Source organism: Aureobasidium namibiae, assembly GCF_000721765.1.
Source record: "Aureobasidium namibiae CBS 147.97 unplaced genomic scaffold scaffold_15, whole genome shotgun sequence".
In the NCBI taxonomy this organism is placed as follows: Eukaryota; Fungi; Ascomycota; class Dothideomycetes; order Dothideales; family Saccotheciaceae; genus Aureobasidium; species Aureobasidium namibiae.
Window position 1 is genome coordinate 204,059 of NW_013581194.1, and position 12,155 is coordinate 216,213.

The 12,155-nt window shown below is 53.2% G+C and overlaps 4 protein-coding genes across 4 annotated transcripts; 2 read left to right on the forward strand and 2 right to left on the reverse strand.

The window, feature by feature from the left end:
* Window positions 1-350: 350 nt before the first annotated feature.
* On the forward strand, window positions 351-1,040 carry M436DRAFT_52843 (Shr3 amino acid permease chaperone; the record flags this gene model as incomplete). The annotated part of the gene is made up of 2 exons (XM_013569360.1): window positions 351-396; window positions 460-1,040. The coding sequence occupies 2 exons, from the start codon at window positions 351-353 to the stop codon at window positions 1,038-1,040; spliced, it is 627 nt and encodes a 208-aa protein (XP_013424814.1).
* A 356-nt stretch (window positions 1,041-1,396) lies between these two features.
* M436DRAFT_84233 (like-Sm ribonucleoprotein) lies at window positions 1,397-1,862 on the reverse strand (the record flags this gene model as incomplete). The annotated part of the gene is made up of 5 exons (XM_013569508.1): window positions 1,397-1,426; window positions 1,483-1,546; window positions 1,603-1,630; window positions 1,684-1,722; window positions 1,781-1,862. The coding sequence occupies 5 exons, from the start codon at window positions 1,860-1,862 to the stop codon at window positions 1,397-1,399; spliced, it is 243 nt and encodes an 80-aa protein (XP_013424962.1).
* A 5,487-nt stretch (window positions 1,863-7,349) lies between these two features.
* M436DRAFT_52651 (uncharacterized protein) lies at window positions 7,350-8,155 on the forward strand (the record flags this gene model as incomplete). The annotated part of the gene is made up of 2 exons (XM_013569337.1): window positions 7,350-7,857; window positions 7,944-8,155. 2 exons carry the CDS (start codon window positions 7,350-7,352, stop codon window positions 8,153-8,155), a joined length of 720 nt encoding a protein of 239 aa, XP_013424791.1.
* A 1,483-nt stretch (window positions 8,156-9,638) lies between these two features.
* On the reverse strand, window positions 9,639-12,020 carry M436DRAFT_66069 (translation initiation factor eIF-3b; the record flags this gene model as incomplete). Its single annotated transcript, XM_013569462.1, has 3 exons — window positions 9,639-10,067; window positions 10,122-11,854; window positions 11,954-12,020. 3 exons carry the CDS (start codon window positions 12,018-12,020, stop codon window positions 9,639-9,641), a joined length of 2,229 nt encoding a protein of 742 aa, XP_013424916.1.
* Between the last annotated feature and the right edge of the window lie 135 nt (window positions 12,021-12,155).

Below are 12,155 nucleotides of genomic sequence, written 5' to 3' on the forward strand. Positions count from 1 at the left end.
TGGGCAAAGATGCATATTTCCACAACAGCTTGGTCACGTTGAGAGCACGCGTCTTACGTGTCAACTTATAAGGCTAGAACAAAGACTTTTGCGCCGTTCGCAAGTGACGGCGTCGTCATGTTTGAAGACGAGTGCGTGCAGAGAAAGTTGATGGTCAAGAGCAATCAATTAGTCAATCACATGAAAACGCGAGGCCTAGGCTTTGGCCTATCGCGGGGCGGCTTGGCAGTGATTGCGATGCGAGATGATTTCACAAAGGCAGCTCCTCCGTATTATCACCTGCCTTGTCCCACCTACTGCCAGTCGCAACTATCCACTCCATACTCGCACATTGAGCTTAGCTGTTCAACATGCCTAAAATGTCGTCGCCTTTTGCGACTTTCCTGATTGTCGGACGTAAGATCAACCCATCTCCAGAGCTATATCTCGGCAGGACGATCCCGACTAACTACGAGATAGCAACCTGCTTCTTCCTGGGTGTCCTTTTTGCATCGTTCCCCTATGACTACAACATCCTATGGACTACACCTCCGACTTCGGTTCCTGGATTGGACGCGCGCGAGCCCTACTACCAGATGCTGGAGAACCATCTGAAGTTCATCCACGCATCCCCACCTCTCATCTCGCGCATCCTCCACATTGTCATCGGAACCGGTCTCCTGGGCTTCATCACCAAGCTTTACAGACCCTCTGAAGCCAACCTTCTGTTCGACGGCGCCAGTCTTGTGCTCTACATGTGCGGCGTCACCGTCTACATTGCAAACATTGTCAAGGGCATGCGCGTCGTCACTTCGGGTGTCTACGGCAACCCTACTCTCGCCGAGGGCCAGGCCGATGATTCTGGCGACTACCTCAGCAGAGAGGATTCGCTCAAGGTTCTGGCTGCCAGCGACACCATCCTGGCTCTTTTGCTTGTCGGTGTTCTGATTCTTCAAGCCGGCCAATGGTACGCCAACAAGAAGGAGGCAGACGAGATCGAAGAGATGGATAAGAAGCATGACGAGAAGAAGGCTCTACACAAAGAGAAGAAGAAGCAATAGATGTTGTGGACAGAGGAATGACGGGTGAGGAATCATGTGAATCGAAGAAATCCATGTATACTAGATGATTGGCGCTGCTTTCCTTACGGTAAAAGCATACGGCTGCGATGCGCTTGGTTCAGCTTTGAATATAAGCTAGCGATGTACTTCGTCCATGCCGTTCTGTAGATAATAAGTCTTTTCAATTCAGACGTGGATCGAGCATTCCGCTTCGATTCACTATCATGGCCAGCTCTTCTACCGCACCAAGACCAATCATCATCCTTTTTGGATGTGTATTGGTAGATAGCAGGGTTCACTATCAGGCTCTCGAGGCAGCACTGACGATTGGTGATTGTAAGATGCTGTCACCAGGTTCATTGCTCAGGCATGCCGCCCGGAATAAGCTAGGTCAAGATGTTAGCGAATCGACTCCAGCTCCGCTGCCAACAAAGGCGCTCACCATGCAGATGTTGTTTCCGTTGAGCAGGATCTTGGACATCTTTGTTGAAGTGCCAGTGTAGTCGCTTGGATTAGGTCAGAATGTAATGTTTGGGCCAGGTCAAGTTGTGGATTGGCATACTATTCGGTGACATCCTCAAGAACCATATCTGGCAAAAACATCAGCACTGCGAGGTTTGCATAGGTAATGAACAATACGTACTAACGAAGTCGTCGAAACCGAGTAACGTTCCACTGAACTCTGTGTGGGCACAGTCAATACGCGATGCAGACACGGTCAAGCGCAATATGCAACACACCCTTGTCGCCCTTCATGATAACCCAGATTCGGGAGCCGACACACTTGTCGATGAGCTCGAGCGGGAGCAACTGAGAAGCCATGATTGATGGTGTGAGATGGACTGCGGGCAGAGAGATTGGTCGACTGGTCGATGTTCACATGGGTCGGAGCGAGTACAAGTGACGCTTTCTCCAAAGCTCGGACGATGGTGGTGATGGCCGACATTTTGAGCTTCGATCATGACAAAGTCTCTGGCGGCAAATGCGCATTCTTGACTTTTGCAGGCACTCTCACTCTTCAGCAGTTGGCTGTCTGGATATGGAGGTGAGATGCAATCTGCACCACGGGCCGTAACATGCTCCCGTCAAGCCTCGCGACACTCGTACACTTCGTCTCGCCATGCCCTTGGGCTCCCTGCCTGCTACGCCGCCGAACCCACCACTTGTCTCTCGCCCTCGCCTTCGCTCCCGGCGACCATCGACCATCCCCGGCATGCTGCCTCGTCACTAGTCCTCGGTGCTTCTAGTGTGCGCTGCCACAGCAGTCGGCGCAATGCCTCAGTCATCGTCCTCTCTCAGCCCGCTACCCAGAAGCGCTGTGCCTCGTCCTCGTCCAAACCCAGACCTCCCGCAGCTGGTCTTCGCTCCAAGCCGAATGAGAAAACTCCGACCGCCGCGAAGCCCATGGTCTACACCGGTCGAGATGCTGCAGTTCCTTCCAGGATCCTCAGTTCCAACCCGTACATGCGCGGCAACTTTTCTCCCGCTGCCTCTCCAAATACCATTTTTGACCCAAAGAAAAGCAGACCCTCCATTGTCATAAGACCGCCGCTAGCGACTCCGACGCTGGCAGAAGATGCTGCTACACCACCACCGGCTTCAGATCGAGTCAGAATCTCTCCCATAGCGCTGCCGGACGCAAAGTCTCCACCCACCCCTACTGCAACTGTACCGCCTTCGAACGCCCCGTCCATCAAGCCGTCCAGTTCTCCTCAGAAGCCTCTCCGCTTAGCTCCGGACCGTGATCTCGCGTACGCAGTCGACGACGTGGCTGTTCCCAAGGGCGTCACGCAGTCGGACGAGGCGCAGACTACAGAACATCCTCAGAGAATTGAGTCTACAGAGAGCCGTGCCTCGGCGTTTGACCAACTTCTACGACTCGAGCAAAAGAACTCATCTTTGACTTCCGCTCTGGCAAAGCAAAGAAAGGATTACCAGGAACTACAGGAAGCCCTTCAAAGACTACAGGCGTCGTCCATTCGTACTATCCAGGATGTGCAGATGTTGGAGTTACAGGCACGGAAAAAGATGCAGGCACAGTCAAGTAAGTTCGAGAAGGACAGATCCGATTTCCAGTCGACCATCAGCCAGCAGGAGGCTAAGCAGAACCAACTCTCCCGTCAGCTTGCCGAAGTCAGGAAAGAACTGGCAGACGAGAGAGACAGCAGCACACAGCGCCATCGCCGGCTTTACAACGCTACTGTGCGTGTGCGCGAACAGGAAGAGAGCTCAAAGGCCGCTCGCAAGCTATTGCGCAAAGATTACAAGAGTTTCCAAGAGTGGGCTCACGAGCGCGTTCGAAAGACTGTCGCGATCTTGAGGAGTCCAGAACAACTTCGGCTCAAAGCTACGTGGTACAAGCGTGAAGCTGTTTACTGGACCAATGCTTTGAAGGCTACGCAGTCCTTCCAAGGAACGGCCAAGGGCGGGGACCAATTTCGGATCTGGGAAGCTGGGCAGCAGGTTCAGCAGAAGACTCGGGACTCTCGGGAGCGTGATGCATTACGGCAACAGCTTGTTCATGGGCTGGAACAGCGGTTACAGCATCGAGACAGTGTCTTCGAACAAGTCAAGGGCTACTTGCAAGATTCTGGTCTCGAAGCCGACAGAGCAAAATCGGAATACCTCGCTCAACTTGCACAGTTGCAGGACCTACATAAAACAATCCTCAGCCGTCAACACGATTGGCGTCGACTTGTACGAGAGAACCGTTTCAGTATGGATCCAAAAACCTCATCCCCGGAAGTCACCGCAGCATCAAGGGCCTCAACAATCGACTTGTACGAGATGGACCGTCCCATCTCCGACATTAGTGGGGCACTATACGCGCGACTAGACTTTTGGCGAGGCAGACTTCAAGCTCTCAAGGCGCAAGACAGGTACACGGTCGATACGGATTCGACGATAAGCTTCTACAAAACTCAAATAAGAGCTCTTATAGCGTGCAGTTCACTTATGGGAATGATTCGCACATTCTCTGCGTTGCAGCTGGAAGCCCTTGAAGCCGATTGGATTTCGGATCAGCCAACATATCAACAGCTCTTCTGGCAGAATTTGCAACGTATGGCAAGACGAGCCACTCATACAAAAACTAGCACGACAATGGTTGTGAACGACCTCATGAAAACCGGCGTCATGGGCCGTCACAAAATCTTGTCCATGAAACACATGCCGAAGATCATGAATTCATCCAAACTTCACGAGCGGGCCGCATTTGCGTATGCATATGTCAAACACAAGCAAAAGGCGTTCACGCCAGAGGATCTGTCAGAAATAAGCGATGTCTTTGCCGTGTACCGTCACGGCAACCAGCAAGAATCCAAGCGCTATTTGCGACAACTCGAGCCACTCATCAGGTCAACCGACGAGATCAGTGACGTTCGTCACGGCACAACCTTGGGCAAGCGTCTCTTGGTTCCCGCCAGAGCCAGAACCAGACGCAGAGAAACGCTGAGAAAGGTTGCTTTTGCAAAGACGAAACATGATGAGGATACGGTTGAGGGCCAGGCAACGCCTACAATCGAAGCAGCAGCTGGTACGACGACTGATATTCCAAGATCAGCGGTAGGTGTAGAAATGACGTCAAAATCAGGAAGCACTGCGAACCTCGAAAAGAGCAAAGCAAGCCAACCAGAAACCACACAGAGTCCCAAGAAGGATACAAAATCCCAATCAAAGAATACAACGAGTCCGGGCCCTGCAGAAGCAAGCGCCAACTCGACGGAAGAATCGCCTCAAGCAGAAATCAAGCCACGTGGCCCTGCCTTCAAGCTGATCAAACAAGGATTTGCACCAATACCCAGGCTTACGCCAAAAGCTCCTGCTGTTTACTCCAGAGCTCGTAGCAAGATCGGATTCAGGCCTCCAAAGCCAATGTTCAAAGAGACCAGGCGAAGGAGTCAGATCATGGGCGATAGCGCTGCTGACTGCCTGGACAAAGAAGAGCTCGGACGTTCAACAGAATGGCCACCATTGCTGTACCGGATACCTCCCCAGGATCTGCGCAATGCATTGATGGCATCGAAGACAAGCCAGGCCGCCTTCTGGAGGTACTCTCTGTACAAATCACCCAGTGGCGAGAAGCCCCGTCTTCACTACTGCACCAAGTTCGAGCAAGCTGAACAAGTTGCAAAGTTGTTCTCGGAAGAGCGAGTCATCGGCTTCGACATCGAGTGGGAGATGGGCAGCACTGTCACCAAAAGCAGCATCAAGGACAACGTGTCGCTGATTCAGATCGCATGTGATGACAGAATTGCTCTCTTCCAAGTTGCCCTGTTCGCCGGAGACAGTAAAGAGGAGCTCATGCCTCCATCACTTAAAGCAATACTCGAATCTCCAGGCATTCTGAAAACTGGCGTCAACATCTCAGGAGACTTCACTCGTCTACGCAAATGTTTGGGAGTTGAGGGGCAGGGGATCTTTGAGCTGAGTCATCTCTACAAGCTTGTGAAGTTTTCCGAGAAGGAGCCAGCAAAAGTCAACAAGATGCCGTTCAAACTAGCCGAGCAAGTCCAAGATGTCCTGTTCCTTCCACTTCACAAAGGAAATGTTCGGACAAGTGCCTGGTCAAGGAGGCTGGATATGGAGCAAGTCGTGTACGCTGCTTCAGATGCTTATGCAGGATTCAGACTCTTCCGGGAGCTTGAAAAGGCGAGGACCATGATGAGTCCCACGCCGCCGAGGCCAGCCCTATGGGAGCTAGATCAACCAATTATTCTCGGTAATGGTGAGCGAGTCGGACAGGCTCGTACAAAACGCAAGATCGCCGCCATAACGACCTCAGAAGTTGAGAACCAACCGCCAACACTCAGCGTAGACGAAGAGCAAGCTCTCAATGACGAAGAAGACGAGGCTGCAGCCGAAGCAGGTGCGGATGACATAGAAGACGACAACGACCAAAATGAGCTCGAGAGTCTTGATGTTGAACCAGCAGCGATTGTCAAGCACGAAGCTGCCGAGCAATGGCTCGATCAGTGCCAGAGCGAACTCCCGCAACGATACGTCCGCGCGTACGCTCTCTGGCAAGTTCAAGGTCTTGAACTGCAACAAGTGGCCGAAGCGATGAGGGAACCACCTCTCGCACGAACAACCGTGGCTTCCTACATCCTTGAGGTTGTCAAGTCGGACCGCCTTCCCTACGAGCCCGCGAGGTTGCAAGCGGCACTCGACGTGTTACCGTCAGTAGGACATTGGAGGTACAAGAGTCTGATGCAGAAGACTCGGTCAGAGATCTGAATCTCAAAATTCGGTCCAGTAGCAACGAAACCAAAAAGAATACATTGTACATAATCATAAACATATTACCACACTCTTCAAACCTAGCCACAGCAGCCATTGTCGTCGACTGGTGATACTTGGCACTCGTGCATTAGGCGTGCATACCTGACATGCATGGTGGACGCGGGAAGGAGCAAAGGCGGAGGTGGTGCCATGACACAAGACAAAGCTAAGCTCCAACGTCGTGAGACGGACATGATGATCTTCATAACCGAGCGTATCATAACATGCCAACCCCCCTGCTGATTGGGAGGGAAAAAGGCTTTTGGGACCAAAAAAAAAGTACACAAAGAAACAGGAGGCATGGGACACAGCACCTAGATAAGCACTGCTCGTCAAACATGGATAAAGAAACTACATGGAGATAGGGTAGCCGGAGCGCCGGCCGTATGCATCTAACGCAGCAGCCGCGTGAGGCTGGTCGTGGATGTGGCGACTTTGGGCGTGTCTCTTGAGGAACGCAGACGAATCGGACCGAAGCTTTTGAGTTATGGCCATTGAGTTTGACCATGAACATGCGTGATGCGCCTGGACGAGACGCCGTCGAGCGAGTGCCAAAGATCGTCATTGGCAAAGGTAGCCTTGATTGGCGGGGCACGGACATGATCGTGGCTTGCTACCCCGCAAATCGGCGGGGAGGCCTCTGGGGACCTATCTGTCTAGGGTCCTCGCAAGGGCCGCACCAAGGAACCCGCAGTTATATGTTTACCTCTTCCTTCTGCCCCCTCGATGTCTCTTTCCCTTCCAACCTAGCTTCTCTTCTTCTTCTTCTTCTTCTTCCACCACCATCAAATTTCAATCCCCCACGACTCAAGTACAGCAGTCGGTCCCAAAGGCGATCGAACCTTCTCTGACCGCCAGAGCCCCGAAGCCGGAGACGACTGACATCATCACGCCATTCTAGACATCAAAGAAGTCACGTCTAGAGCACGTGGTTGCCTTAGCCTGCACGCACGCTACCATATTTTTCTGAGGTTACCTAACGTTTCACCTCATCCGCCCCTTTTATATCTACTCTCTCCTTCAACAACAATGGCAGACCAGAACGACCAATCCAGCACCAACTCAACCTACAACCAACGCCGTCGCTCATCCTTTGTCGGTCAAGCTTTCACCGACATGTTCAGCCGCAGCAGCCGCCCGTCCGAATCGTCGGGCAACAGTCCTCCCGCCCAAGGACCCATCACAACCGCCGCTGCCGAAGCCAGCCGACGTCGTCTCTCAGTCAGCACTCTCGGAATGAGTGCTTCTCCCAACCAGGGCTCGCCCATGTCGGCTAGAATGCGAGGTGAGAGTGTTTCCAGCTCTACGGTCGACGAATCGGCCATCGACGACGAACCTTCTTCGGCCACGCCTGGCAACAGCGGCCCGTTTGCTCGTAGAGTCAGCTTCGGCGCTCGTGCTCTCAAGGATATGAAGGGTGGTTCAGCATCGGTGCCAGCAGGTAGGCCCACCGCCACCATTACCATACCAGAAGAAGAAGTCGTAGACGGGGAGAAGAAGACTTTGGCCCCGACCTCCTCCTCACTGGGTCGTCGAGGTTTGTGTCTTTTTCTGGTGCCGCCGGCGTGCTTTCACCGAAATCGTCTCTCGATCATTTTGCTGACTTGTCTCTTTGTTTTACAGAAGGCTTCAACTGGGCAGACAACATGCGTTCCCGTGCCGAGAGAGGCTCTATCTCTGGCCTCTCCGCTTCCCCTCCTACTGGTGGCTGGACTCACTCCCGCTCCAAAAGTATCGCCGTCATGGACACCCCTGTCAGAGACAACCCCAAGCCCATGAATGTTCCCGACCAGTTCCAGGAGAGGATCCTCAAAGGCGACTTTTATATGGATTAATTTGCTTTTGCAACGCAAAAATACGACATCAACATCCGAAACGACGTATACGACATGTTTTACGAACGAATCATCCATCAGCAACACATACCTGCATTTCTGACCCTCGTTGTCACCCAGCATCCGTCGTACCGGGCAGCTGTGGCGGTCCGACCTGCACATTTTGGGATGCCATCGGCACCTACCACTTGTGTAAGGGGATCCAAAGTCATCACTCAGAGATGATATTGGTGTTTGTCCGCCGCAGCCTGCCCGCCACTATAACCTCGTCTGTTTCTTGTACTTCTTTGTCCCCCTTCCGAGCTTCTTTGTTGTCTTGTTTTACAAATTACCTCAACGAGAGATAAAAACATGACATTTTCACCAATGGCGTTGGATGCGAATGCAGGTTTAGGCTGGAGGGGCGTTAGCGCTGGGAGACCCTTGGGCAGGACATGAAAACAAGGGGTCCTGTAGGACAACAAGGACGGAACAGGAGTAAGGCAGGCACAGCATGCGAAAGCTGCGTATCATCCTATCTCCAACAAAGAAGTCACTCTAGCAGGGGCCACAGATCCCCATGGGGAATGTGGTCTGTTTTTTCTGCTCCAAACACGATCAGTAATGAATCCAAACACTCATCTCAGCCGCCACTCCTGTAATTCTTCTCTTTCTGTCGACAACTCGTGTTTGATCGGTCCCTCCTTGCACATTCGCTGACTGCTCTACTGCTTCCCGTTTTTTGCTAACCGACCTTCTTCTCTTGTCTCATGAAAGATCCTTGTTCGTCCCAGGAACATCTACTTCGATCTTATCATATCGTCAAGCACAGGCATCTGCTTCTTTCCTGCTCCTGTCTCCATTCTTTCCGCCTTTCCCAAGGTGGCTTTGAGAACCCGTAGAGGCTCGAAGGAGAGGGCATCCCTATTTTCTTGTGTCGTTGGGTTGACACCATTGGAAAAACCAGAGGAGTACACCAAAGAAAAGCGGGAGCATGGTGACAAATGTCAAATAGCGATGGCGTAGAACGAACGAGAATAACATGGGATCTAGATACTGGAAACTTGGAAATGTCTGCATCTTATTGTTACCATCATCGTTCTGTCAGGGGGCAGCAAAGAAAGATTATCGGGGAAAGGAGCAGATGGACGATCGGGGAGAAGGAGCGATCTACAAGGTACGAAAGAGGAAGGGACTGCTAAACAACTGGTCAAGGAAGGAGCCATCATGCTGGAAAGGAAGGGGCGATGAACACGTGAGGAAGGAGAAGGAGAATAGCGACTTGGGAATCTTGGGAAGGAGCGTCTCATCAGCGGAGGATTATGAGAATCACCCAAGAGAGACAGAATTGAACGGCGGAAAGAGGGGTGTGATATGGAACAAAACAACACCAGATTTTTGTATTCCCCGCTCCCCAACAATGTGCTGTACACATTGCTTTTTGACAATAAACAGAGGACAGAAATATAGAAGCGTTTCCTCGTCAAGATCATCATCGAGTGATTTAATCGATGATCTCCTCGGTCTCCTCCAGAATCTCCTCCAAAATCTCCTCGACAAACTTGCCCTCGCGCTCGCCCTCCTCTGAAGGTTCGTCCTGAGCGACAGCCTCTTCGGGGCTGATAGCAGGGAGACCCTCTTCTTCGCGCTCCTCGCGAAGCTCGGCGGCGGTGCGTTCGCGCCAGGCGAGCCACTCGTCGAGGAGACGGCGGCGTTGCTCGACAACAGCGCGGTTGGCGGTGTTCTTGCGGGCGACGTCCTCCTCCTCGAACTGCTTGCTCCACTCGCGGAGGTTCTTGCGAACGGTCTTCTGCTCCTCCTTTGAAAGGAGACGCTCGGGACGCGGGCGCCATGCGAATTGCTTGAACTGATCGATGGGGTCCTCGCGAAGGAGTTGACCACGGAAGTCGTAGAGGTGGTAACCGTTTTCCATCTATGTTTGTTAGCATAATTTCCTTGTCGGCTAGAATTTTAATGTAAAACTTACGCGGTGCTTCCAGACACTTGCGCTGGTGGCAACGAAACGGCCTGAGGGGTCCCAGTCGATGTCAGTAACACCGTAGTGCTCGGCTGTGTTCATCAATGCCAGGTTGGCAGTCAAGTCCTTGTCCTTCTCATCCTTCTCGCCCTCGTAGTCAAAGTCGTAGAAGTCGAGGTCGAAGCTCTGTTGTGACAGGACAGTGGCGACGACGACGAAGCGACCGTTGGGAGACCAGTGGATGGCGTTGTTGTTCTTCTTATCGGTGGTGCGGATCAGCTTGAAGTTACCAACCTGGTTGCCCTTTGCCTTTTCCGGGCAGAAGAAGGAAACGGAAGTCTTGGGGGGCACGGCGGCACCAACGGGGACCTCGCCTGCAGTAATGAGAACGAAACGGTCACCCTTGGGCTCCCAGGCGAAGTTGATGACGGTGTCCTTGATGGCGTCAACAACCTCGACGGGCACACCCTTCTCTCTAACGCGGAAGATCTCAAGGTTGGTGGCCATTGACTTCTTGCTCTTGCTGTGACGGTCGACCTTGACACAGAGGTAGGAGCTGTCGCTCTGCCAGTGAAGCTTTGCGTCGGAAACGTTGAACAGGTTGCGGGTACGGACAACCTCCTTGGAGGGAACGCTCATGATACCGACCTTTGCAGGGTTGCTACCCACCTCAGGGGTCCAATAACAGAAGAGTTGCTCGTAGGTCTTGATACCCTCACGGTTAGGAGTAGCGGGGCACCACTCGAAGTCCTGAATCTTCTCGATCTTGATGGAGACCTTGTCGAGGAGGTTCATACGGGGCAGCTCGTAGACGGAGATACCTTGGTCGGGGTTCATGCGGGCAACGTACTTGGAGTCGGCAGACCACTTGAAAGCGGGCCATTGCAGCTTCTTCTTGATGGGGTTGCCGGCTTCGTCAACGTTGGGACCAGCCGAGTCGAGGGTGACGAAAGAGCGCAGAGGAAGACCAGTCTCGAGATCCCAGATGATGTAGTTCTTGCCGTCCTCGTCGAGCGAGAGAACGGGGTGGCCTTCTTCGACCTGCATGGGGCGGTGGGACCAGGTGGTGAGGTATCTCTCATCGGGAGAGAAGTCGACGAGGTTGACACCGGGGTGGGCGAAACGCTTTTGTCTGCTCCATGACTTGCCTCCCCACAGCTGAACACCTTGGGCGTGCATCGAGGTAAGGTAGGTTCCCTTGGGCGACCACTGCACAAAAGATTCGGTCCAGTGGGCACGGTCGACAATCGAGTCGGGCTGCTCGTCTCTCTCGTTCCAGAAAACGCCGACACTGTCGCCGCGGTACATGACAAACTGATCGCGGCCGTCGTTGTCACCCAGCCACCAGCGCAAGTGCTCCTTCTCCTGGAAAGGCTCAATCTCGGGGGCCGAGTAGTTCTCTTCGATGCGGCCCTCGCGGCCGAAACGCTCGATGTCGGTCAGCTTGTTGACGGCCATGGTGTGCTTCTTGTCCAGAGGGGTGCCGTGCAAGGCCTTGACGGCGGCCTGAGCCTGTGCGGGTGACTCGTACTCGACAAAGGCGTAGCCCTCGGTCATGTTGGTCTCTTCGCTGACGGGCATGAGGACAAGGTCCTCGCTGGTCTTGCCGGCAGTGGTGAGCTTGCGGAGGATGAACTTGATCAGCTTTCCCTTGCTCTCCTCGGGGACCTTGGGAAGGCCGTCGACGACTACGAAAGAGTCGAGACCCTCCTCCATGCGCACGTCGAACTGCTCGCGCAGATCTATAGGGCAGCAGTCAGCATTGCCGTCTTCAATTTATCCCGTTGCTGCTTCACGAGGGGCGCGCGACTGTGTGTGGCTCTTCTTTCGGGATGGCGTACCGGAGTAGTCGATTTCGACATCGTCGAAGCTCTCGTCGTTGTCGAGATTATCAAAGCTGGGAGCCATGTTGGCGGTTGTGTATTGCGTGGTGGTCGTGGCTGCCGCTATTCGATTTCGACGTGCAAAAAAGTGCAGGCGCGGGCGGAGTCACGTGCGTCGCCCTTCTCATCTTCCAAGAACAAACCAAGACATGGTCCTTTC